The 27,943-nt window shown below is 40.3% G+C and overlaps 1 protein-coding gene across 1 annotated transcript in view; it reads left to right on the top strand.

Moving 5' to 3' along the window:
• Positions 1 to 27,943, top strand: part of Hsd17b12 (hydroxysteroid (17-beta) dehydrogenase 12) — a 125,213-nt gene that overhangs the window by 79,115 nt on the left and 18,155 nt on the right. Inside the window, exons 5-7 of the mRNA NM_019657.4 lie at positions 12,322 to 12,386; positions 13,197 to 13,241; positions 26,507 to 26,541. Coding sequence (NP_062631.1) covers positions 12,322 to 12,386; positions 13,197 to 13,241; positions 26,507 to 26,541 — 145 coding nt within the window. The remainder of the gene's footprint in view (positions 1 to 12,321; positions 12,387 to 13,196; positions 13,242 to 26,506; positions 26,542 to 27,943) is intronic.

The following is a 27,943-nucleotide window of genomic DNA, read 5'->3' as shown; positions in this document are numbered from 1 at the left end:
AGCTTTTGTCATGAAAGAAACATTAAGTCTTCAATAAGATAAATGGAAAGAAAACAGCTTTGAACCTTGCAAATTTATACTGAAATGTCACCATAAACTGACAAGACTCTAAATGTTCTATAGGCTGAGGAGTTAGATCCATAATCTGTTATGTAAAAAATTAAGCAGGTGCTGTTGTCTTGCAGGAAAATGCAAACAAATGCAGATGCCAGCAAGCTTGTAAAAATGTCACTATTTCGAGAAAATCTCGTCCTTTTTTCCTTGGCTAAGAAAGCAGTTGGTTCTTCTTGAGTTTCATGCGTTTAGCAAATTGTATCTTATATCTTGGGTATCCTAAGTTTCTGGGCTAATACCCACTTATCAGTGAGTACATATTGTGCGAGTTCTTTTGTGATTGGGTTACCTCACTCAGGATGATGCCCTCCAGGTCCATCCATTTGCCTAGGAATTTCATAAATTCATTCTTTTTAATAGCTGAGTAGTACTCCATTGTGTAAATATACCATATTTTCTGTATCCATTCCTCTGTTGAGGGGCATCTGGGTTCTTTCCAGCTCCTGGCTATTATAAATAAGGCTGCTATGAACATAGTAGAGCATGTGTCCTTCTTATCGGTTGGAACATCTTCTGGATATATGCCCAGGAAAGGTATTGTGGGATCCTCTGGTAGTACTATGTCCACTTTGCCCCTTCTTAGAATTGGGAACAAAACACCCATGGAAGGAGTTACAGAGACAAAGTTTGGAGCTGAGACGAAAGGATGGACCATCTAGAGACTGCCATATCCAGGGATCCATCCCATAATCAGCTTCCAAACGCTGACACCATTGCATACACTAGCAAGATTTTGCTGAAAGGACCCAGATATGGCTGTCTCTTGTGAGACTATGCCGGGGCCTGGCAAACACAGAAGTGGATGCTCACAGTCAGCTATTGGATGGATCACAGGGCCCCCAATGGAGGAGCTAGAGAAAGTACCCAAGGAGGTGAAGGGGTCTGCAGCCCTATAGGTGGAACAACAATATGAACTAACCAATACCCCCACTCCCACCCCGAGCTCGTGTCTCTAGCTGCATATGAATCAGAAGATGGCCTAGTCGGCCATCAGTGGAAAGAGAGGCCCATTGGTCGTGCAAACTTTATATGCCTCCGTACAGGGGAATGCCAGGACCAAGAAGTAGGAGTGGGTGGGGGAGGGTGTGGGGGACTTTTGGGATAGCATTGGAAATGTAAATGAAATAAATACCCCCCCCCAAAAAAAGAACATATTGAAACTCCAAAAAAAAAAAAAAACCAGCAGTTGGTTAACAAACTCTGATTCCTGTAATGCTTACTTGATCTGGAGGAGGTTCTCATATGTGTTCCTAATCGGTTCGGTGGTCTCTGCACAAAACATCTCAGATGTGTAATTTGCCAAGGTCAAGGGAGTATCCCTGGATCTGAAACATATCATAGACAATATTTTTTCTTTCAAATTCCACCACTATGACTTCTTTAACTTTATAAAAGTGAGATTCTTTATTCTGCAAAGGCAAGGAAAGGCCCTTTGGGGAAAATCTAGTTATTCGGTGGTTCAGATACTGTGGCCTTTGAGTGTCCTAGACAAGACTTCCCTCATGACAAATATTTTCAGACTCCTGTCTATCCATGGCACTATGGTTTGTGTAAGCTCTACATGGAGTTAAAGCCATCTGGTACAAGTAGGTGTGTCATCCTTGCTTAGTTGGTGTTTAAAGCTGTGGTATCTATAACACCCATTGACAGTGAGTCCTATTTATATACCTGGCCCCTATTTTAAGTGACCTCATTTTAATAACAATATATAGCGATAGTAGAGCTGGACTGAACCTTATTCTTTCCCTATGCCTTTTATAAGTGAATACTTACTCTACTAATGTAGGTGATGCTTTTTTATAGATAGCTTTCATTTTAATTTTTTGACAATTTCATACATGTAAATGATATATTTTGAACATATACCTTCTCGTGTCACTTTCTTTTAAATCCCCTTTCCCAGCTATCCTCCTTCTACTGTAATGTCTTTGTGTGTGTGAGAGAGAGCTAAAGATAGACCCAGACCCATTGACTTTAGTTAGGATTGCTTGCATGAACACAGTTGTGTTATATGAGTTATTTGTTAGTGTTTTAACCTTCCAGTCAACTGAATGCATGCTTAAAAATAAATTCTTACCTGAAGCCGGTACCTCCAATTAAACCATACAAATTTAAGAAGTAACCACATAGCCGGGTGTGGTAGTGCACACCTTTAATCCCAGCACTCAGGAGGTAGAGGCAGGCAGATTTCTGAGTTCGAGGCCAGCCTGGTCTACAGAGTGAGTTCCAGGACAGTCAGGGCTATACAGAGAAACCCTGTCTCAGAAAAAAAAAAAAAAAAAAGAAGTAACCACCTCCCAATATTCTCCCTCAGAGCCCCTATTTCCTAAACTGTTCTGGGATAGTCAAATATTAATGTTCTATTTACCAAACCAAAAGGCAGTTTGAAAAGAAATATCCAACAGGTTAGTATCAGTCAGTTCTGTCTGTATTTCTAAGCTTTCTAAGTTTCTTAACATAAAACCAGAGTACTTACTTAGTTAACTTCTGAAAAGCAACTTGTAGGTGGAGATGGCTTTCAGTCCCCAGAACATTAAAGGACTATACATAGGAAGCAAGAGGATGCAGAGTGTGTTGGAGAAAGCTGTAGAATTGCATAGGAGGATGGGAGTTAGAGCCACATAGGAAATTAGGACTCTATAGTCCTAGTTTGATGAAGGAAGACTAGAAAAGTCTTAACTTGTTTAGAGGATTTAGAAATCGATATATACATATATATACACACACATATACGTACATACATACATACATACATATGTGGATATACACACATATACATATATATACATGTGTGTGTGTGTGTGTGTGTGTGTAGCCTGTCTTTCCTGGTCTTCTTGGGAACTTTAAAATACTGTTTTCATTGTCTTTTGAAGTGTACATACCTGCAGAAGTCCAGTGGTGCTTGCCATTTGCACCTCATTGGGATTAGTTACTCACTTTATTACTTCTGTACTTTTTAGCTATATGTTACTGTTTTATTGCTGTGGAGACACCCTTGGCCATGGTAACACTTATAATAGAAAACGTTTAATTGGGGGCTGGCTTACTGTTTCAAAGCTTTAATCCATTGTCATCATGGTGGGAGCATGATGGAGAGAGAGAGAGAGAAACTCTGGGTTTGGTATGGGTTTTGAAACCTCAAAACCCACCCCAAGTGCCATACTTCCTCCAGCAAAGCCATACCTCCTATCCTTCTAGAATCCCTTGAGTTGTGTCACTCCCTGGTGACTAGGCATTCAAATATATGGCTGAGGTTTAAGAAAGAACAGGAGCTCTGAGCTGAAGGGTGCAGGACAGGAGTGCAGGGAAGGAACACAGGAGTGTAACAGGAACTCTGGGAGGGGGAAGAAACAGGGTTAGTTTTGTATCATTTTGTATCATTGCTAAGATTTCAGCTTTCTTTTCTAGGGATAAGGACAGATGACACTTCCCTTCTGTAGTGCTGCAGTCCCACCCTGTCACCAGCCCCGCAGCACCAGCATAGTCATCCCCAACATTCTTTCCTGACAGATGCCAACTGCAAGCTGGCCCTCTCTAGGCCAGTTGTGTGACAATTGCCTATAAATTCTAGGTCCCTGTGGCTCACTCAGGTCTCAGCTGTCAAGTTATCTCACAACCATCCATAACTCTAGTTCTCGGAAGTCCAGTGCCCCCTTCTGACCTCTGCAGGTACCAGGCATTACATGATATACATATATGCAGGCAAAGCACTCATACACATAAAATACAATAATCTAAAAAATAAATGTTATTTTTAAAAAGCTAGGTAATATCTATATTATGTAATATCCTTTCCTTATATTTAAAACATATTTTTGGATACATAATATCTTATTTAACATATTTAACATCTCATTTATCTTATGGAACATATTTGCTTCTTATATGCAAGAAAAATGTGTGATGATATAATCAGAGTAATTGGTAATTCTGTCATCTCAAACCTTTATTATTACTTTGTGTTAGGAACACTGAAAATCTTATTAGTTATACTAAAATATACTACTGAAAGTTGTAAGTTATAGCCACCCTGCTATGCTGTAGACCACTGCAAGTTATCCCTCCTATTCAGCTGCACTCCTGTTTGTTCTCTCCATTGGTCCTTACCTTTAGCTAACCATCATTTGGTTCTCTCTGCCTGTTTGCTAATTGATTCATTTGACCAGTTAGATGTTAATTTGTTAAACTGTTAATATTCTAGAGCAATATCAGTAGACAAGACAGGAAAACACATCATCACGTTCATGAGAGATAGCTATTGAGCGAGTGGTTGAGACAGAGGGAGCTGTTGAGACAGTTAATATGCATCACACATGGTCTCCCTGAGAAAGGAATGTTTAAATTGAAACCAAAGGACAAGAAAAGAGGTGTGGGAAGGGTTTCCAGGTAAAGGAATAGCATGTGTCTTGATGTCTATATGCTTGGCATTTTGGAGGACATGAAAGATGATGATCTTTAAACCAAGAGCAAGGATTTTAGAGGGTACTGTAGCAAAAGAGTGGTGATTAGAGCCAGATCTTAAAGACTTAGAAAGCCAGCTTCATGAATATGGAGCCAAGAAAGAAAAACTTTTAGATGAAATACACTTAACAGTGTAGAAGAACCATTCGCACCTCAGGCCACCTTGCGAACACAAAGAGGCTCACAGTTCTGTCGTGTGATGTGGGCAGGTAGAACTTCGGGTCAGAAAATGGAGGTGAGGTACAGAGGTGGCTTGTTTTCTCTGCCAAGTTTGTTTTGTTTGAGCATGGTCATAGCCACTGCTGGCCTGGGATTGAGTTGGCTGTTGTGTTAACACTCATCCTGTCTCAGAAGTGTGTTCCTAAGATGTATAAAATGAGGCTATGACTGCTCCAAGGTGTGGTTGAGGAGGTTTTAATTTTAGATATGAGGAAGAGCACACCCAGAGGCACCTGGGCATGCAGAGAAGGTAGTAGAGTAGACATGACCAGAGGACTATACTGGACTGAGAAGGGAGAGCAAGGACCAAGAGAGAAGGGCAAGACAGAGGTGGGGGTGGGGACAAGGTGGGGTGATGGACTAAAAGAGTACTTGGCTGGAATGGCAGGGTTATCTAGGAATGAGATGCTAGGGGAAGGCTAGCCCACAAGCTGGAGAACTTTAGGCTAGGGGGTAGGGTGAGAAGAGCTGAGAAGGGGCCGCAGCACCAGCAAGGACTCTGTAACAGGCACTTGCTATCATGAGACAGCCTGGAGGTCAGCCTGGGCTTCATGGTAATGGGCACTACACTTAGCCATTCAACACCTGTTTCTTTTGGGCTTGATATAAGTTAGATCTACAGTTAGTTTACTTGCAAAGTAAAATTGTAGTTTGTTAAGTAGGAATAAAAGCAATCATGGATCCTCAGGCCAAATTTAGTTTAACAGACTTTGGGGGGAAGTCACAGTAGAAATTTAAGTACAAACTGACAACATTTTTTTTTAAGTCCTTCTGACTTCCAAGTGGAAGAAGGCAAGAAGTGTGAGGAAGCCAATAAGGCTATTCCAAGATGGTGAGCGCTTATTAGGATGGCAGCAGCGAAGGATGGAATGCCCGAGAGGAGAAAGCCGAGCACTCTGTGCCCCAGGCTGGGCAGAATGGTGCATGCTTTTATTCCCAGGACTTGGTAGGTAGAGGCAGGCGATTCTCCATGAGTATACGGCCAGCCTGGTCTACATAGAGACTTCTAGGACAGCCAGGGCTACATAGGGAGACCCTTCCTGAATGAATGAACCAAGTATTCTGCCCATTTTACAGACAAGGAACAAATACAAAGAGGTTAAATGCATTATTTACAATTAGATAGCCACTCAATAGCAACTTTCAAGTTTTATCTGGAAAAAACAGGGGCACATTTTTCTACAAAACTCTGTCAAGCAAAGTAATGTCTTCATCTGGAGCCTTCCTGGCTTGAGAAGTTGAGAGAAATTCCATGCAGATCCAAGTAACCAGTGGGATGACTGGCAAGAATCCCCTCCTTTTCCAGCAGTGACCCTTTGCACTGGAGGTAGAGGCCTGCTAAAGGGCTCTATGGAAGCTCATTTATTTAGGGACACTCTGCAGGAACATCTTCGAGAGTGCCTTTCCATCAATCACACTAAATACGGTGACTGAGATTGGATTTCTAAAGTGAGCACAAGACTGTTAAAATTCAGATTTACTTTCTTTCACTCCAACACCACTAATGGCATTAATTAAAGCAGAACCTTTAGCTTAAATCTGTGTAATTAGTTCTATGATTTCAGAAACGTAAATAGAAATTGATAAATATCCCCTATTAGCTAACGTTGAACCACCAACCTTGTGGCGTTCTTTTTGCTGCATCCTCACTTTTGATTTTTTTTCCTCACTTTTGATTTTATGTATGCCAAATCTTAACTAATTTTGTAATGAGCATCAGTCACGTGGCAGTTTGTAATTAAACAGAGAAAGGTGTCTGCTGTTGCCTTTGATTCAATCTTAATTTTTCAATTTCTGATTAAAGGCACTGCAAATTTAAAGCCTTATAAACTCTCTTTTATTTGGAAATTGCTACTTACAAGTGTATGAAAACTGTAAAGTTTGCAAAATGTTTTACATCATGTTCCAAATATCATCTGTCAGTGTATGAACATGTGCTAGCTCCAGCAATATGTTAAGACGGCAAAAAAGGAAATTTCTTTGCATCTCTGTCACTATCTCTCTATGACTGTGAGACTAGGTCTACTGAATGCAGTGAAGAGGGCACAGGAAGTACTGGATAAATCTAGCCAGTATGAACCTGAGCCCTGCCTTCTGTTTGTATAGATACTGGTCATATATAATAAAAGCAAGATTCTTGGTATTGGGCTCAGAGTAGGAAGGCAGTAAATATGTGTTGGATAGATGGCCACATAACAGCATCTTCTTCTTCATTTACTGACATTTTAACCTGCTTCCAACAGTGGATTTGTGACTATATCCTTTGTTGAAATGATTGTTCCTATTTCACATATGAAGAATAGTGAGGAAACAGGCTTATTTTATGTCCCAGTTGTAGCAGCAGCAATGATTGATTAGGGCTGAACTCTGGCTCTGCTGAATTCTGAGGTCTGTAGCCTTTTCCAGATGTACTTTTATAATGCTGGAGGTTGAACTCAGAGCGCGCGCGCACACACACACACACACACACACACACACACACACACACACACACACACACACGACAGGCAAACACTCTACCATGGAGGTCAAACCCCAACCATTTTACAAAAATGTAAGACAGAGTGTGTTATTCCCCAACACACACACACACTCATGCACACTCCCCGAGTCTTTGATACATTCACTATTCCAGAAGTCCACATTAAAAAACAAAACAGAAACAAAGTTTATTTTAAAAGACAATGACATCATTGTTCGGAACAGCCTTTCCTAGTGAGTTCTCAGTGCGGGATTGGATTCCTATGTATAATTGTGAATGTGAGGGAGGTGTAAGCTTACCTTTTCTGCCTTGTTGTCAGGAGAAGGAGACTTCATGTCATGTGATTTGTATTTGGAAGCCCAGCCATTAGGCAAAGTATTTTTAAACTGCATTAATTTCTTATGTTTCTGCTTAATGTAAAAAATGAAGCCAGTCGGAAGTGGTCTGTGTGGAGTTAGTGCATGAATGGATTCTCATTTTCTAGTAATTTATTGTTGTGTGCTCCACCGTCATGCCCAGCCCACATCCCAGAAGTCTGCTTTTCTAGTGACATCATTCTCTCTCTAGCAACTGGCTGTGATAGTGAATTCTATCCATGGGGATCGTAGCACATGACCTTTGACGGAACAAAATCTTGTTTTGTTTTAGAGAATGAAATGTGGAAATGATTTTAAGTATTAGATCATTTAAAATATTAATAAAACACCCAGAATTATTCTGGATTTTTCCAAGTCTTCTTTCTCAGTGTAGCATCACGTTGACAGTAGTATTCTTCGTGGTTCCGAATGGACCCTCAGAGTGCAGCTAAGTGAGCTCCCTGTCAGTCCTCCTGCAGTCACCCACTCCATAGGTTCATGAGCTTGGCATCTCTGCCCACCACCAACGCCTGTCAGTTTCCCTGTTCTTGCTCTGCTGTACTTCTGTTCTCTCTCAGTCCCAGCTGTTCCACTGGGCTCTGAGATGGTTGGTTTCAACTGCCAACTTGATGGGATCCAGAATCATCCAGAAGAGAAGCTGACAAGCCTACTCTTAAAGGTTTATTTAGCCTCTGGGCACTCTTGGGGGGGTGGTTAATTGAGGTGGGAGGAGTCATCTGAAAGTGGGTGGCTTGATTTCCTGGGGCAGGGTCCTTGACTGCTTAGGAGAGAGAGTGAGGTGAGATGAGCTCACCGTGCTGCTTCCTACCTGCATGCAGTATGGACAGCGGCCTCCAGCTCTCCTGCCTGTGCTCAGTTTCCTGGTGCTGGAAATGACCTAAAACAGTGAGCTGAAGTGCATCTTTTCCCCCCTTAAGTTGCTTTTTTCAGGGAGTTTTATCACAGCAAAGGGACAAAAATAAAGGGAGAGAGGGAGGGACAGAGCGGGGAGGAAAGAAAGATAGGTTTCTGCAGTTTTAGAACCTCATGGAGTGCTGGGAAAGTTCTCTGTTCAAGGCCTTGTGCTGATTACTGGCAGAGTGAGAATTCTGAAGTTACTCAGTTGTGCTTTGCTTTCTGAATGAGATGATGTGTTCATTACTAAAAGAGTTTTGAAGGCCCTAGGGGTAGGAGCAGCAATGGTTTCTGGAGGAAAAAGCTACAAAACTCACTAGCAGTGCAGTTTTAATGCTGATTAAAGATACTACCCGTTAGAAGAGATGGTCAACTTTCAGAATAAAGTCAGAACAACTTGTGAGATTGTTTCTCTGGATCCTATACAGTAATACGTACATAAAGCAATGACACTGCTCACACCCATCCTTAATGAGATTAAGCTGTAATGGGAGTGCTGCCATCTTTCACTCCTACTCACAGCACGCGCTCCCTCTCCCTTCAGACAGTCCCTGGAAGCTTCTGATCTGCTATTTGCCTATTGCTGTCACCTGCTGTCTCAAAATAAAACTGCAATGGGCTTGCCTTTCTTCAAGAAATTCCCAGTGTTGTGCACTTATGGAAAACAGTGATTGAAGAGTATAGTTGAAATGTTCTGGTTATGTCATGTGATACAAACCCACATGTTTTGCTGAAGCAAGACCCGTGGGAGGTCCCGTGATGTTTGGAAAGAGTATAAATAGAATGTGTTTGTTTTCCCTGATCTTCATTTCATTGAGAAAGGCATGGCAGAGAACTTCTGGCATCCTGGCCGGTCCTGGTTGCTCCAGCTGACTAATTCGAATTTGGTGGAGGCCTGGCGGTTTCTGCTGGATTGTGCTACTACTGCTGATTTGTGTTTGGTGTTCTGACACTACTAAACTTGACTGCTGGCATCTTGACAAATGGATATTGGAATTGCCAAGAAAGAAAAACTACTTCTAAACAGGCCCACATCCCCTTGTCCTATTTACCATCTTTTATCCCCTGCCTTTGGACAGTGGGCTAGAAGGAGGGTTAAAATGTTTTAAAAACCCTTATTTAAAGTAGTTTTAAAAAACAACAACAACAAAACAAAACAAATCTAAGCCTACATGTATTGGCACTCAAACTTTCCCTCAGAAGACTTAATAGTAGAGTCTGCTAAAATGACCTGATAATAAAAGTAGCTGGAGAAATGGCAGACAGATTTGTTAACTCACACATGTACATCAAGAGCCACAAGTAAGCAATCAAAGTCAGATGGTTAAACCTCATACCCTCCCCACATGACAAGCGTGTAGGAAGAGCACAGGTAGTTGTAGAGAGAGGGAGCGGTGCAAACGATCTTAGAAGTGATTAGTACAGAGAAGAGATAATGGCTTGTGATAAAATCCCTCCAGCTATAGGCATGATGCCTGATTTCTAGTCTCATCTGTGATTGGAGCTTTCAGTAAGAAGGTAGAAGGTGACCCTGCCCACTTTAGTGGATTAACTCTTTAGTGACTTCAGTGCAAAACTTCATCCAGAATCTGCCAGTTCCAAAGTGCCTTGAATATAGAATTTCAGCCTCCAAAGGTGCTGTCATTGGAGTTGCTATGTGCTCAGAGCTAAGAGGAGCAGCAGTTGTCCACAGCACAGAACTGATTACTCCCTGTGAATGACAGCTAGCCTGGATCCTGCAGCAGAAGATGCACTCAGGAAAGCAGACAGGGCTGGAGTGTCCTGGTGCCCACTGTGCATTTGCCAGCTTGAGTCTGACCTCTCATTTTACTCATCCATTTCATCAGCTTAGACTTGATGCTCTGAAGTCCTGTTCTAGCTTTCACAGTTTTTATTAGCCACTAAACACCATCTCCGTACATGAGAGTTTATTGCTTTGGACTAAGAGAGCTGTGTTTTTTTCTTATGTGGCTCTGTTGGATAGATATCCCCATTTTCATTGTGTGAGCAGACAGCATTCCTAGTTTCATTTGCTCACTTAGAGGCAAATCAGAAAGCTGTCTACTTTAATACTTTATCCAAAGTATCACTCCCCAGCTTGCTGAGTTATTTGTGTGCTTCCTCAGTTCAATTTTGTGCTTATAGTACATGCTAAGATCACAGATCAGCTGTTCTACTTTAAAAGTTCTAGATTTCAGAACAATAATAAAAATAGCCCACCAGTTTGGGCTCTTAAAAGATTTATAATTAACTATTTAATAATTACAAACTGATTAAATTAGAGTCAACTGAACTTAAGGCCTTACCTTTGGTTATTTGGTTTAAATTTTAACATCTTTTATCAATGTGATTGCTGAGACACTCGGTAGTGGGCAGGATAAGATCAAAATAAATCTAGACCTGCTGTTACTAGCTGTTTAGATGTTTTCCCTCTTCGGGGGAGCTTGAAACCTGTGATTGGCTTTCCTGTTTTAAGATGAGTTTTAGTGAGCTGCTGAAACCATCCTCACTGAAATTTTGCAAGGAAAACCTGAAGACTCAGGGTCAAGTGACAGACTACTGAAACTTTTTTCCTAGTGCTTTGGTTTGGTTAGACAAATTGCTATTAGTGTTTTATTATTGTTACTACTGATCACTTTGGAAGTGATATGAGAATGCTTTTCTTTCTTCCCAGATGAAGGTATATAGCAGTTTTAGTGATTAGAGTTGAGGCTCTTCTGAGTTTGAATTTCAGCATGATTTGTCCCGTGGTCTTGGGCTCCTTTTAAGTGCTTTGGATTTTAGTTTCTAGGGCATAATTTAGAAATTACCTATTCGGCTTGTTGCGGCAGTTAAGTGTACATTAATAGATAATGCAGTTTGTTAGTTAATTAGTTTGTGTAAAGTCAGGGATGTTTTATCCATTTGGGAATGTTCCTTATTTTCTGTTTCTTTGTCTTTCTGGGTCTGGAGAAACTGCCTATAATGGAGTATTCAAATATAAACCTAATCTGTATAAGTGTATCAGTGCCAAGCTGAGGTTAAATGATTATGCAGGGAGGGTTCAAAGTAAGCTAAGCTATGACCTCAGCATTCCACAGATCATTTATCGGAGGTACTTGGTCTCACCTGCCCTCCAGGCTACCCCAAGAAAGCCTTAAAGTCTGGCTCTCTAGGAGTAGACTGTCCTGACTCTGGGCATTCTATTATGAATATTGATTGTTTGGATTGGAAACCTTTTTCTTCCTAGTAGATAGTAAATCCTGTGATGTGAGAACCTTTCCCTTTCCTTCCTTCTAGCAGTGCATGTTTGACCTACAAGCATGTGGCAAATATTTGTCACATGACTGAGTAAACTCTTACATTAGCAGTTAACAGGCTGAGACATAAACTGGACATGACTGATTTAGGTCACACATTTTATGCCATGTCTATAACTAAAACCCAAGTTTCCAGTCTCCTGCACTATACGCTCTGTGTTCTTTCTACTACCACATGGAGGAGTGATTGGCAGTATCAGTAGATGACTAGTGTAGAGGAAGAACACACATTCCAGAGGGCTAGTGTGGACAGGGAAGGCGTGCGGGTGGTAAGTACTGAAAGGCTCCATGAAGGAAAAGCATTTAAACTGGAGTAATAAGGACTTGAGATAGAAAGCTCTGGGAAGGTCACACCTTCGCCAGGAATTATATTTTATGCGGTTATATATATCATTTTAGTCTCAGTAGGTATATCTCAACATTTCAGTCCATCATTAAAATAAATGTGCTAGCTAATCATCTTGTCTTATTTCAGTGAACAACGTGGGCATGTCATACGAGTATCCGGAATACTTTCTGGAAATTCCCGACTTGGACAACGTGAGTCTTTCTTTGTTTATTATGGTAGCATAGTGAAAGCATGGCCATGTCAGTAAGGCTGGAAGAGTGATTCTAACTGAGGGTCAGAGTCCAGCTGTCTGCAGTTCAGAGCTGGCTCCTGTGAGGACGAACCTAATCCGAGCTAGTTTGTTTATTCACCCTTACATATGAACTAGGCAGCTTCATAGGAAGGCTGGGAGGACTGAAGGCAGCAATGTTTATGATGATGTCATTTAAACAGTGCCAGGGTCAATAATAGCTCTAATTTCATTTTTATTGTTTTTGTTTGATTAAGATAGCTCTATTTTAAGTATTGGGGCATCAGAAATTAGTTTAAAAACTCATAAATATGTTAATGTGTAGCAGCATAGTTGATTCAAGTACCCTAGCTTTACCAAAATGAGAGCTACAGCCTTAATACATGCATAATCCTTTAATGAAAGCTAAGAAGTTACATCTCTGAAGGACCATGTCAGTGTTTTAAATCAACTGAAGCTCTTAGTTTCAGTCATTTCCACTTTCTCTATTAGTTGAGAGGAAATTCCTAAGTGTTTTATTTTGGATTTAATGTGTCTCTTCACGTTCAAATTTGACTTGCACATCTGCCTTATGTTTTTCATATTCATATTAGTTACTGCTTTCATTACAAATACAACACTGAGAAAAAGCTGACCTCTACCCCTCAACCTCAGCTCTATTGCATTTCTAATTCCTTGCAATATCTGTAGAAACTTCAGGTGTGTCACCCTAAAGTATATTTGTAACATCATTACTTTCTTAGTGAACTTAAATTATCCAACTTTTTTGCAGACCATCAAGAAACTGATAAATATTAATGTGCTTTCCGTTTGCAAGGTAAGCAGCTTCGTTATAAATCTGTCATCTTTTTTGGCTCTTTCTACCTAAAAACACTGATATAGACTCTGTTGGCTCATTTCTGTCAGCTCTTATTTACCATGTGTATTTCAAATGAATGTGGTCTATCTCCTTGTCTCCAAGAAGTAGAAAGAGCTGACCACCAAACATACTTGTCTTAGCTTACTTTTCTAAGAATGTAACAAACAAGTCTCTTATGTCTTCTATGTACATTCAACATGGTGGGTAACAGGACTACAAAACCCCGCTCAGGTTAAAGGCTGACTGACTTGAGCCATTTGCTGCTCATGGCTGATTTGTTTCCATTTTGACATACGTAGTAATTCACTGTTATATGGCAAGGCAAGATTCTAGAAGCCAACGAGAGTAATTTTTATTAGCCATACCTAATAACCAGCCAGAATAGCTTGGCATGGTGGCAGACGTCTTTCATCTCAGAATTCAGGAGGCAGAGGTAGGCAGGGCTCTGTGAGTTCTAGGCCAGCCAGGACTGCAGATTGAGACCCTGTCTCAAAAAACAAGTGAACAAAGAAACAACAACAAAAAACAAGAGCAATACAAACGCATCTGGCTTGTTCATTATTTGCTAAATATGTGTTGTATTTGTGTTACTCGTGTATAACACAAGATTACATGATGACTCTGCTGAAAGGAGCAATAGCTGGATAGTAGATGCATCTAAGCTCTGCTTGATTGTGAGCTTTAGAAGTTACTGCTGAGGACAGAACAAACCATGGGGAAGGATTGCTAGAAGCTGAATCCCCATACACAGTGTCAGACACTTTAAATATGAAAATTCTTGCAGAAAGCCACTGCACTTTTAAGAACTCCTTTATACACGAGCTTGTTTAAGGAAATAAGAAATAGCATAAGTCAGAACTCTTCAAAATAAATATAAATTAATAAGATAAATTATACATTAGATGTTTAAATAAGAACTAGATGTTTCACTTTGTGTTGGGCTCCTGGTGTTTTTCTCTATTATGGATTTTCAAGAGAAACTATCCCTATGTCTTTCTGTTCTGAGAGAAATAAAGGATGACCCTTACATGGCTGGTTCAAGTCCAAGAACCTAGTACACTGGCCTGGTTTTTTCATGTCTGGCTTTGCTTTTCCCTGGGTAATGTAACTAACTATTTAGATGTGTTAATTCAGTGCTTACAGATAGAAAACATTGGCTAGCTTGTTACTTAAAAGCCACCTCAAATGTATTATGTAATAAAATGGCAAATATTTTTGTCAAATAAATAATTACTACACTGTATCTTCCTCCTTGTTATGAATCAAGGTATCTGTGGTTCCCCTCCTCCCTCCTCCCTCCCTCCCTCCCTCTCTCCCTCTCTCCCTTCTCTCTCTCTCCTTCTTCTCCCTCTCTCCCTTCTCCCTCTCTCCCTTCTCTCTCTCTCTCTCTCTCTCTCTCTCTCTCTCTCTCCCCTCTGTGTATTGTTTGGCTTTGGCTTTTATATAAACTGAAGTTTAAGTGAGCTGAGGAGTCACCAGTGGAGATGTGAGTAGATACAGAGCATCCACATTTGTGAAACTGATGTTTTTAATGTAGCTAATAGGAATATATTGTATAGTTTTAAGGTCATTTCTTTACCAGATTTGTATAAATGTTCAGCCTCTAACACTATTTATCGGATTTCAGGCTAATTAAGAAACTACCATTTTCTAGCCATTTTAGTCTTGGGGTAAATTACTTTTCACTTTACTTTTCATCTGTAAATTGAAGATATTTCTCTTTACCTCAGTGACTTGTTTGAATGAAACAAGGTAATCTCTATAAAACTCAAGAGTTGGGAATGCAGCTCAGCAAGTAGAGTGCTTAGTAGGCATGAAGCCCTAGGTTCAATCCTTAGAACTGTGTAACGCTAGGCATGATCATGTGTGCCATAGGAAGTGGAAGAAAAGGCAAGAGGACCAGAAATTCAGGATCATGCTTGTCCAGGCTGTACTACCTGAGATCCAGGGTAGAGGGTCAGAGAGGAGAAAAGAGACACACAGGGGGAAAAGGAGGAAGGGAGGGGAGGAAGAGAGGCTCTAAAAATGTTATTATTGCTATTAAATTTAAAGTTGATAAAAATGTTTTACTAAATACATGCAATAATGATTTTATTTTTAGATAATAAAGGTTTTAAATAAAGATTAATGTAAATTCTGTTGTATATCTTAAATTTCCTTTTAAAATGAACGATTTTACTGTTACTCTGATTTTTTTTTCTGGTGTATCTGGCCAAAATGCTTGAAAATAATGAGTGTTAAGACAGTGAGGTGTTTCACAATATGTTGTCCTAACTTAGTGAGAAAACCTTGTTCAAGTGCTTAAGTTTTATGTTGTTGAGTTGTTAATACTAGCTGTAGGTTTGTCTCCTTCTAACTCCCATTCTTCATCAGGTCGGCTGTGTAGGGTTTTACTCTGGATCCTAGTCTTTTCTCTTACAGTCCTGCTTGCCAACACTTCATTGTTGGCCTTGCTTTAAAATGCTGGCCTCCTGTTTCCCGCAACATGAATTTTTGGCTGGCCATCTGTAGAATACTAAACTAATGATAAAAGGCCAAGGTCCTGTCTTTAATCCTAGAGCTTGTCCTGTTCCATGGCCACAGACCGTGTCCTTCTCACAGCCTCTTAGCACAGATCAGCATGTGATCCATCTCATCCTTGCTTAAAGACCAAATAGTGCTGGTGTGTGTGTGTCATGGATAAGATAGCACAAACCCCACAGCTCTGCGAAGTAGCTAGCCCATTGGGAAATTGAAGCAGAAGAATCAGGAGTTTGAGGCCGGCTTGAGCTACATACTGAGCCCCTGTCTCAAGAAAAGAGTAGAGAGGGGTGTGTGTGTGTGAATAAGAATGAGATACTGTTCCTAATATCTTAGTGTATCATACAGCTTACCTCCCCCTCTTCATTCTTCCGCCTCCCCTTTCTCTCTTTGAATTGGTGTTTATAAACTTGTTCCTATTAGCTGGCTTCATGGACATAGATGCTCATTTTTTAAGTACTTTGAGACATACCAAAGGGACATATCACCCGTAGAATATTTGAATGTATGCTTAAAAGTTATACAGGCCTTTGGTAGACCAAATCCTATTTTAAAAGCACTAAGGGATTCTACTCTTTAAAACATTTCTTCAGTAAGTTGAATAAGCATCCTTTAGTCATTCTTAAGCATGGATCTAAATTTACTTGTATCATTGTAATGTAAATTTTGAATGGAAAAGCAATTCAGAATTTCTGGTTCATGATGTCATCAGCCCTTAGAGCATGGTGCACAATTGGTTTGGTTTGATGTACTGTGGGTAGGATCAATAACATGACCTCTGAGGCACCATGCAGATGTGAAAATGGTTTAGAGCAGTGAGAGTGGTCGATAAACTGTGGTTAACCAATGGGCAGAAGACGCCGTGAGGTCAGGGTTGTACAGGAACTTGAGTGTTCAGCATATAGAGAACGGTAGAGAGCCTGCAGAACCCGGTATGTGTGTGAGACAGTACTAGAGGAAGAACAACATGGCAGTCGGTATTCTGTAGCATGTGTGTTCTGTAGCATTCTATGCACGTAGCTTATGTCTCCTGAGGAGAGGCATTCCCCTCGGTGAAGCTTTATGTGTGATATTCCTGAGTTTAAGCTTTTCTGATGTGATTTGTCCCAGACAGTATTTTGATGACTTGCACCTATCATTCTTTAACTGATTGCATTTTGTTGCCAAAGCCAGAACCACATTTTCAGTAGCAGTGATTGCTGGGAACCTTGGGGTAATAAAGGGAGATGGAAGCTGGTCTGGCTACAGGACCTTAGGTTTTATGGTAGTTGGACATCAGGGGAACTGAGACACAGGTGTCTAACCTGAAGTTCCAGTAAATGTATTAAGATTTTATAAGAAGGGGAGCAGTCTCTCTTTACCCTTAGGTTCACCTGATGTATGTCTTCACCAAATGACATGCTGGAGAGTCAGAAGTGTACCAGGAGATGGTGGTGAGATCAGCCTGCCCTGTGAGTTAGGGTCCTGCTCACAATTAAAGGTCGAGCCTCAGCATCTTGGTGGAAGTCCATGTGCTTCTTCCCTGTGTGAGCAGGCCAGGGGTTTGTAAAAGGCATGAAAGCCCCACATTATAATAGTAAAATAATCCTGAATGCAAAGGGTTATCACAGATAAAGAGATGATCCAGGAGAATGTTAGGGAAGAAATATTAATCAGAGCAGTTGTGTCCTCAGACTCTTGGTTTTTAAATGTAAACAGGTTTCTCAAGGTATTCAACAATCTGGTTCTAGCTGAATAGTTCACTTTCAAAAGATTTATTTTGGGGGATGTGTGTGTGTGTGTGTGTGTGTGTGTGTGTGTGTGTGTGTGTGTGTATGTATGTTTGTGTCTCTGCACATGTACCTCATGAGTGTATGTGTACCTTATGAGTGCAGTAACCAACAGAGGCTGGAAGAGGGTATCAGATCCCCTCGCACTGAAATTATGGATGGTTGTAAGCAACCAACCATGTGGATGCTAGGAACTAGACCTACATCTTCTGCAAGAGTGGTAAGTGGTCTTATTCACTGAGAGCCTCTCTCCAGCCCTGGTTGCTTCACTTTTGAATCTTGTCCAGTGGCTTGGACTTTTTTTTTCCCATGTGCCAAACTTCATGCATGACTAGAAATCTAGTCTTAGAGTAGATCAGGCTTGGAATCCTGTGGGCCCATGGCATATTACATGGCTTCCCTTCACTTTGCAGTTCTTAGTGTAGAACTGTCTACACAGAGTGGGCACCATGAATGTTGACACTTGTCCCCTGCCTTATCCCAAGTGCACACTGATGGCTTTTCTACAAACAGATGAATGCATTTTAAAAATTAAAACTTGTCGTTCTTTAAAATCACAGTGATTCTAAGTGTGGCCCTACAATGGTAAATGTGGATTAGTTGAAGTAAATTGGGAGAATTCCTTAGGTCAGAAGTTACAGATCTGTGGCTGGATAAGGACTACCAGCTTGTGTTGGTCAGTTCTGTTTTTAAAAGATGAAAGTTTCACATTCAGATTTATAGCTTCTCTTGGGAAAAATCTGAAAATCATGTGATACAGACCTAAGGAACTGAAAAGCAGCTGAGTATGTGAGCCTGGGCTCTCTAGCCCCTGCTGCTCTCTGCTGTTTGAGCAGTGCTTCTAGATATCTGAGTGTGAGTTCCTCACCAGGTGATTCCAAGTCTTTGGTCTACTTGAACTTAGTGAGCTTGAAAGATTGGATTGGTTTGGACCAAGTCAGCCTCCTGTGTCTCAGTCCATTTGCAGCTAATGTGACAAAAGTACCTCGGACTGTCGGATATAAAGAACCAACAAGCATCTCTCTCAGTGTGGGAGGATGAAGAGTTCAGGATCCAGGGGGCTGTCCTCATAGCTGGTGCCTGGTGCCTGCAGTGTTTCTTCACATGGTGAAGGGGAATGAACAGCTTTATCAGATCCCTGTCCTTGTGGGGTCATTGATCATCTCCCAACGTCTCCACCTTTAGTGTGCTATTGGGGTTTCCACCTATGAGCTTTGTGGGGCACAAGCATTCAGATCATCTCCCATTCTCGGTATTCTCTGAAATCCACATAGAACCTTGAGAGATGGCTCTCTTTTTTAGATGAGTGCTGTCAAAACAATATTGCTTGATCTGCCTGCTACCCTCAAAGCACTTATTGCATACTTTTAAAAAGCCAAGTTTTCTCCTTCTGTATCACTGTGCCTTCATTGTAGGTGGTTAGCAAAAGTGCTTAATGCTGTGCCATGCCCACGGTGTGAATGTTTGGATGAATAGTCAACAGGTAGAAAGTACCAAAGCATTCATTTTCTCTTTCTTGCATGGATATGCCTCTGGCAGGTGACACGGTACCAGCAGGGGGAGCCTTGTGTTAGCTTGGAAATCTACGGGGAGAGTTTTGTTCCTCAGTTTAATTGTATTTAATTTAGGAACTTGCTAGAAAGGTATCCTCATATTCTGCTTCCACAATTTAAGTTAACTTCAGGAAACTAAGAAATCCCAAGTAGGATGTGTCCTTCAACACCGATTTGCCCATCTACTGCTTTTCTGGGTGAGAATATTCGAAGTTAATATTTAGTCAGTTCATTTTGAAACTAGGACTACCAGTACATGTTGTCGCCTGCTACTAAAGCTTTTCAAGTATGCAGTACATTCAGCCCTTAGGGATGGCAATAGCAGGCTGCCTCAGACCCAGCAGAGGCAAACTATTTCCAAACACGGGCCAGCACTTCTTCCACGCCTTCTTCTGAAAATAAAGACACCCTTGTTGATTGGGTTTGGGGTTCTTTTTAGCTCATAGTGAACCTAGTTTATAGGAAAATGTCTTTCATATGTGTGAAAACATGACAGGGACTTGATCTTTAGGAATTGTTTTCTCTTTTCAACATCTGTCACTTTTAAGGAATTGTCACTTTGTTTTAGGGGGAAAAGATAATAGGAGCACTTGAAATACTCAAACATTGTACCATGGAAACACCGGATGATACTCTGTTCATTCCTCTTAATAATCTTTGCTTGGAATGTATAAATCAGGGGCTTAGGTTTGGCATCGTTAATTTCTGTGTTCTAGAAAGTTTTTTCTTTTCATTATATTATTTTAATATGGATCAAAGTAGAATGTATTGGACAAGGAAAAGCTTTATTTGTGGCCTGGGGCAACATTCCAATCTAAAAGAACTCTTGAACTTCCTCAATGACCTAAGCACCATGAAAAGGCAAAGTCAAATAACATTGTAAGATCTCAGAGCTCTCAAAACTATGTCTAATTAAGTTTTCCACCCTTGTGCAATAAATACTGTTAGCTATACAGGTGAGATTCTAAGAACTTCTAATTAAGCTATGTTCTCACTTCCTCACCTCCTTGCAGCTCAAATTATACTGTTTGCCAAAGGAAGTGTGTGCTGTGTCATTCTGGTGTGGCTTCCAGTAGTTTCTCAAAAGATGGGGGAGAGGCCATTGTAGAACATTATTGTTACTTTTCACATCTATACTATGATTGATTTTAAGATGTCTTTATTTCAGTTGAACACTTGTTTCAGATTTTCATGTTTCAGATTTTGTAAGAAACTGGTTCCTTCTAAACTATATTGGCTCCACTTCTCAGTTGCCTAAATCTAGACTTGATTGATTTCAGTATGTTTCTTTGAGGTCTGAATTAGGGCAAAGGTGAACCTATTGGCCATAAGAGATATTCTGACATTGCTCATGAAAAACCTGGTTTCTGGAAGCTGAGCCTAGATTCTGGGGTGGCTTGTTCTGTTTACTTCGCTAGTCACAAATAGTAGTGACACAGATCTTATTGAATCAAGTATCTTAAGTTTGACTGATTCATCATTTTCTTGAGATAAGTCCTTGTTATATAGTTTGGGCTGGCATGGAACCTGGTGTGGACCATCGAACTCATAATCCTCCTAACTCCTAACTGAGTACTGTGACTAAAGGAATGCAGAGCCTTGTCTGGCTCTTTTCACTAGAGCCTTAGAGCATTATAGCAGTGTTGGAACAGATGACCAAGTACCAGAAGTTATGTGATAAAGTAATGTGTGTTATATCAATTTTCATACCAAAGAGTAGAAACACCTAGATAGGTACCTGGGTTCCTTCTGTCAGCAGTGACTGCCACTGCAGAAGTAGAGATACCCAGAGTAGGCTTTGACAGTTTTGTTTCTGTTTCTGGTTTTGTTTTTTTGTTTTTGTTTTTTAAAGAAATAAGTTTGTAAGGGCTTTACTAATTATAAAAGCATTGCAAGATTGTTGCCAAAGATATTTGAAAACTATATGAGCACTAAGAAGAAAATAAATTCTGTGTAATCCTGGCAACAGATGGCTACATTTTAATACATTTTCAAGTATTTTCTAGGCCAGGAAGTCTATTTTTAATGATTTAATAATACTGATTGTGATTTTGTATGAGGTAAATGAACTTCATATTTTTTCTAACTAGAATATACATATCTGTACCAGTAAATCTACCTGAAAATGGGTATGTGGTTTCCTCCAAGGAATTCTGATTTCAGCTGTTATGAAGCCATTCATGTGTCTGTGTACATTTATGTACTGTAGGCCAGCTTGCCTATGAAGTGTTACTAGAGCTACATGTGAGATAACAATGTAGATTAACTTTTTAGACTTTAAAGTGTCTTCGTTTTTGTGGTGTGGATTAATGAAAACATTACTAAAAAAAAAAAAAACTTGTTTTTTGCTGCAAACTTTGAAAGTCTCATTATGATAAAAGTTCTGTTGTGGTGTCTTTGACCTACCTGGGGGAAAACTGTCTTAGTTACTTTTCTGTTGCTACGATAAGACACCATGACTAAGATAGTATTAGGGCCTATGGTTCCAGAGGATTAAGAATCCATTATGGTGGGAAAGTGTGGCTTATAGCTGCAGGCCTAGGACTGGAGCAGTGAACTCTTAGCCTAAGAGTTCACATCTTGTACCACACCCAGAGCAAACTGGAAATGACGGGAGTATTTAAGCCCTCAAAGCTGCTTACAGTGTCATACTTCCTCCAACAAGGCCATCCCTCCTAAACCTCAAACAGCAGCACCACCTGGGAAGCAGGTATTCAGTGCAGGAGCCTATGGGGGACATTCTCCTTCAAGCCACCACAAAAAGGAGTGAAAGTTGCTTACTACGCACTTGTGGAGGCTGTCTGTCTCAGGGGAGAGGAAACAAGTGTAGAGCTCATGTTTATTACTACTACCTACCTAATATTCTCAACCACCAACCTCACAAGTTGTAATAATATCATTTTAGGAAATATGTAAAGAGAAACAACAAACTTCCTGGCATAGTAATTATCACCTGCACATGGCCTAAAATTAGCATATGAATTAGCTCCAGAAACACCATGTGAGCTGTGAGATGCAGTGCAGATGCACAGTGAAAGTTCATGGCAGTACTTGGTATCTGAGTATTAATACCCAGATATCAAGAGCCTAATCAATAAATACACAGTGAAATGGGACTTAACAACTTAGTTTAAATGTCCCATGTAAGTATGATGCTAAAGAGAATTTAATGTCAGCACAGGGAAGTCTGTCTACTTATATGTTGAATATTTTAAAATGATGTGTAACACATGCCCAAATACAGATGGCCTGGAGTTGGATTTAAGACTTAGAATTTGATTATCAGGAAAGGTATTAATGAAAACCTTAGTTGTTTGTATAAAAACATGAAGAGTTCAACTTAACTTCCTGTGGCTTTTCAGTGTTGTTCCTGGCTGACTTTTTAATTCTTTTAAATGAACTTCCACTTCCTTGCATCCAGAAGTAAATATGAGAATAGTGAGCCTTCAGAAGAACCATCAATCACTTTTACCTGTAAAGGTTGTATCTTTGCTGGTGTGCTGTCTGGTCATTAGGTAGTCAGTATGTACTTTTGGCTCTTTAACAATGAGCTACCCAAAGCACTGTTATTCTTTTGCCTTGAGTTTCTCAAACCTTTCATTTTAATTTATATTTAGAAAGAATATATTTGGTTATGTCAGTACATATTAATTAATCAAAAAGGCATTTAAGTCTTAACATGTTCCTGATATAATTTTTAAATATAATTAAGTATCATGTGAAGTTTCATGATGTCTAAACATTTTCTGGATAATTTTTCACCCAGAGCAGAAACATGGTGTGGCATAATGGAAAATATAAGCTTCTGGTTTATATTTCCCCAGTATTTCAGCCAAAAGTTAAATTGTGGTTATACTTGCTTGAATTCTCCAGGTCAAATTGGTACCTACAAATCTCGTTCATTCTCCTCTTTGTGTAGGAAAGCTACTACAAGCGCTAACCAGCTGCTCTTCTGAGCTCCACTTAGCTACTCTTCGTTAACAGGTCTTACTTCCTTAATACAGATGGATACACATGTAAGGGCACACACATGCATGCATGTATGCACACACGAGAAAGCACACTTTTAAAGTTCATCTTCATTTTCCTCACTTCTGTTTCTGGTGAACTCGGGGCTTTGGGAAACTGAGTAATAATAACTTCTATGAAAATGTTTGGAGACAATTTCCTAATATTTTAGCTAAGCATTACGGTCCCCTAGTGAAATGTGCAAATAGAGCCCCTTTCAGATACAGTTGCTTGCTGGTTACCTTGGTTAGTCAGAGTGTAATGCTCATAAATACAGACCATTTTCAGATACTCTTAAGGTTGCATTCGTCCTTTGCAGTGAAATACTCCACAGTATGCCTGTGTGAATGACTTGTGTGAATGTCTGACCCTGATGTCTTCTACAGATGCAGGTTACATGATGCATCTAACCAGTTGTACATATTTTTCTTACATCTCTTTATTTTTTTAATACATCAAACAAAGAAGTCTAGTAATTCAATAGAAAATATTTATTCCTTCATGGTTTGCTTTTTTGCATTTGTTCCTTCTGGCATTTATTTACTGTCAAGTGATCTCCTGTTTATGCTTTTATAACTTAACCAAAACAGTCTGTGAAGCTCTGCCTGGCTTCTAGCTCTAAGTGCTCCTTTCCCTAAGCACTAGTGCCCCCTGTCTGCTCATAGAAGCATCTCATTATGGGTCCTGAGTTCTTCCCTCCCAACCTAGTGGCTGCAGATAAAACAGAAGGATAGCTCCTTACTCAAAGCTGTTGCTTCCAGTTCTCAGTTGATATGCAGAAATTATTTTTATGCCTTTTTACCTCCTGAGTTTTGTAAACTATGATTTCAGTTCCTTGAACTAGCCACATATTATATAGAGAGGTCTCTTAAAGCATTATGAATTTGTAAAACTCTCCTGCTTTGAGTGTTCAGGTTTTGTTTCTTTGCTTGTTTGGGGGTAAATATAAAGAGTTTTAATCATCATTACAGCCTAATCTTAAGAGCTTTTACAGTACCCCAAGAAGATCACAAATGAAACATTTTAAAATAATGAAAGAATTATCCAAAAACTTATGTATGGTTAGTTAAAATGGATGACCTCAAAATTTATTGCTGTTCTTGGCTCAAAATTGTGGGACATACCCTGCTTAAGGGAAGCATTGAAGACTCGGTTGTGCTACATCCTAAAAGGATAGTGGGAACACGAGTGTCCCTTCAGAAGTCTCTGATGTCCCATGTGTGGGATGACACACACACACACACACACACACACACACACACACACACACACCTACCTACCTTCATTCCAAGTTAAGAAAGTAATAACATATAATGTAGATCTTCATTTAACATACTGACTTCAGAAAAAAAGAACCTAGCTCAGAGTCCCACTGCCATAGGAAGGCCTGAAACTAGAACTGTGGTGAGTGCGTCCCACAGTGGCCTTACATCACTGGGTATGAATTAAACAGCTGCTGTTTGCCTCTGGAAAGACAAAGCTTGGGAAATAAATTAGCAAAGTTGAAATTAGTATTAACTTGAAGAGGAGAGAGAGGTAACTGTTGGAAAGATAGACTGTGACATTACCTTTACTTTGACTTGGTTTCATCACATTGAATTTGAAGCCCAGAACTGTAAAATATTTAACCTATTGCTTGTGGAATTCTCTTTTTGGGGAGAAGAGTGAACATGGGTCAGTCTTTATCAGCATAAATGGTTAATCTTACTAGTTAGAATTTTTGGTTAAAAGGTTGGGCAGTGGCCTATACCTGCTTAATATGGGCAAAAACCCTCAAGGTTCATGCCCAACACTGCAAAACAAACAAAAAGAATATTGATTATATCCTATAACAGAGATACAATCACAAGTTAAAGTCAAAATGGGTCAGTTAGTCAGGGTGCTGAGGGGAGCAGGGCTGAGGGTACTACACAGTGACTCCTTTATCAGTAAGTATCCTCCCCTTATCCCTCCTGCCACCCTACAGTATATCACGTTCCCCTTGGGGTCAAACAAAGGCTCCTTCTCTCTACTACATTCTGCCTACAAAGAAGAGGGAAAACATAAGCTGTTTTCCTCTTCTCGAGTCCACAACCAAGACATTGTATGTCCTACTTCTTATAAACTAGATAGTTGTAGGCCATGTGCAGTTGTCAGAGAAATTGTAATACATTTTTTTTTTATGGGAGGTACCAAGAATGGGAAAAAGGTTGTGTGCTCTAGACCTTCATCTGCAAGGAAAGAGCAAATGCTGGAGGACAGCTGGCTGCCTGCTTCGTCACCCTATGAGGATGAGTTATGTAAAAATACAGATGTGTGTAAAGAGGAGGGATGCGATGCGGGAAGCTTCACCCTATGCTTGCTCTTACAGTTTCTCCTTTTTATCTGGGCCAGAAGATTTGGTCGAATCTTTACTTCTACTGAAGTACTTCCCCGAAACTCTGAGGATATTCTTTTACTTTGAAATTGGAGATGTGTCAGCCCACACTGTTTTACTGATACGGTGACAACTTACACTGACAAGTGCATGCACCACCTTGGACTCAGACATCCACATCGCACACTTTGCTGCAGAAAGTCTTCATGATCTTTTGCTTCTGAATATTTCCATCAAAAACAATCTTTTATCAAAATGCTATCATTTTAATTGGTGGTTGATAGTATTCAAAATAAAAGGCTTAGAATGTCTATACTTAGCAAGCATTTCAACTTCTTGTGTTGTTTAGAGAGCCGAAACAAGCTGAACCAAGACTTGTTTAACTGAGGTCTTCTTGACAAAGATTGCACTTCTAACTTGTCTTGAAGAATAGTATCTCCCAAGAGTTTCGTGGCCGCCTGTGTTGACATCGTGTCTTTGGCCGGTGATTATGAAGTTGCTAAATTCCACACATCACCTTTCATGGTCGGTCACTAGAGGCCACAGATGGTTTCGGTGTGTTTTGCTCATAACTGTGGACCTCAGAAGAAATGAATGCACTTGGCATTTACTCACATCTCACCTGCTGGCATCCTCTTCCCCCGAAGCCTTCAGAAAAGATGACTTGAGTCCTTAAGATGAGATCACTTACATCAGCTTGGTAGGCAGGATGCTGTTACGGGTGATAACGTTCCGACTTTTCTGGGAAGGACTGAAGAGATGCCCACTTCCCATAGAGCCCTAGTTATTTGAAGGCGCCCATGCCAGCCTTACTTTTCAGGCAAGGCTAATCTTAGCCACGTTCACTTTGCCACAGCATTCTCTTAATGAACTCCTAACACGGTATAAGATAAGCCTCTCTCTATAGAATGGTGGCTGGCTTCGTGAGTTCCTTTTCTTTGGCATGTGTGGGTGTCTTTCACTCTTTTGTGGCTTGTGTCCTCAGCCATCACTAATGTTTTGTTTTCTCTTTTGCAGGTGACACGCTTGGTGCTGCCTGGCATGGTAGAAAGGTGAGTCACACGCTCACACACAAACACCGTGCTTGCAGAGCTCATTATTATTTATAGGGAGAATCCTTTCTTTGAGAATTTCATTAAAGTGACTAATGAGCCTAACTCTCTGTCTTAGCACCAGGCGAGTCACACAGTGGAGCATGAGTCATTGGTGGCGGAGGCCTTTTCCACTAGACTTTTTTATTTCCCTCTCTAGGGTTGTGGTGGTTCCTTTAGATCAGGATTAAAAAGCCAGCCTGAGTCACCATCACTAACTCAATTGCCTGCTATTCTGAGGGGGTGGATAGAGTTCCTGGGATATTCCTAGGAATGCCTCCTTAAAGCTATAGCTACTTAGAGCCTAATTCGGTAGAATGTCCTGAAACTATATACCTTCCTCTGGTGTTCTCATTCTTGCTGGGGGAATGGATACATGAGAGGCTAATCATGATGTGAAGTGACCAACTGTCAAACTAACTCTAGGAGGAAAGGGCCAGTTGGAATTGGGTGCAGTAGAATACCCCAAATGTCTTCATTTTATTGAGAAATTTGTGGTTGCGTTTCTACATGTGAGACAGCACTGAGTGTAAAATATAACTAAACTTCTCAGTCTCCTTCTCAGAAGAATCTAGATATTGCTTAGGCCTTCAAAGAAAACCTGCCAAAGAGAGTTGGGTTTGAATGTTGGACCAATTTGTTACTTTAATTTCAAGCTCCATCAAAGCTTTGATAGAGGAGGAATCAAATATCCACTTCTGTTAACAGACCGGGAGGAATGCAGTTTATGCTACTGACTCCACCTATATGTTCTGCTTCATTCTAGCATGTGGCTGTGAGGGAATGGGGCTCAGAAGTCCATTTTTTTGATCATGTACAATAATTGGGAAACTTTTTCAGCAAAATTAGTTGTAGTTGTATTTTACATGTATTGATTTGTATATTCTAGTTGCCTTATTTTAGTAAAGTTTCCCTTTAAAGCCTTCAAGTGGAGTATTGACTGGGGCAGGGTATGCGCCGATGATAGGACATGAAATTGGCAGTGGGCAAGCCAGTGGTCATGCCAGAACTCTAGAACCAGGACAGAGTAGAGTCCAATAAGGATGATATTTGGGTCACTGTCTTAATCTGAGTTTTGACATCTGCAAATGGTGTTATAAAGAAATCTTTGGACTTGGGGTAGGTGTTCAGTATTACATCATTTGCCTAGCAAGCCATGTATTCCATCTTCACCAATTAAACAAAACAAGGCCATCAAAATTGTAAGCCATAGAAGTATTATGAAAGAATTTTTTTTTAAGTTTGTTGGTGAAAACTATGTAAAAGGAAATGATGGCGATGAACTCATTTCCAGGAGCAAAAAGTATTGGATTCATAGAATGCTTGGCCCAGTGCACTGGGTTAGTTGAAAGTAGCCCCATCC

The sequence above is a fragment of the Mus musculus genome, chromosome 2 (assembly GCF_000001635.26).
Source record: "Mus musculus strain C57BL/6J chromosome 2, GRCm38.p6 C57BL/6J".
Taxonomy (NCBI): Eukaryota; Metazoa; Chordata; class Mammalia; order Rodentia; family Muridae; genus Mus; species Mus musculus.
The sequence above is the reverse complement of the archived record's forward strand: the minus strand, read 5'-3'. Positions and strand labels throughout refer to the sequence as shown.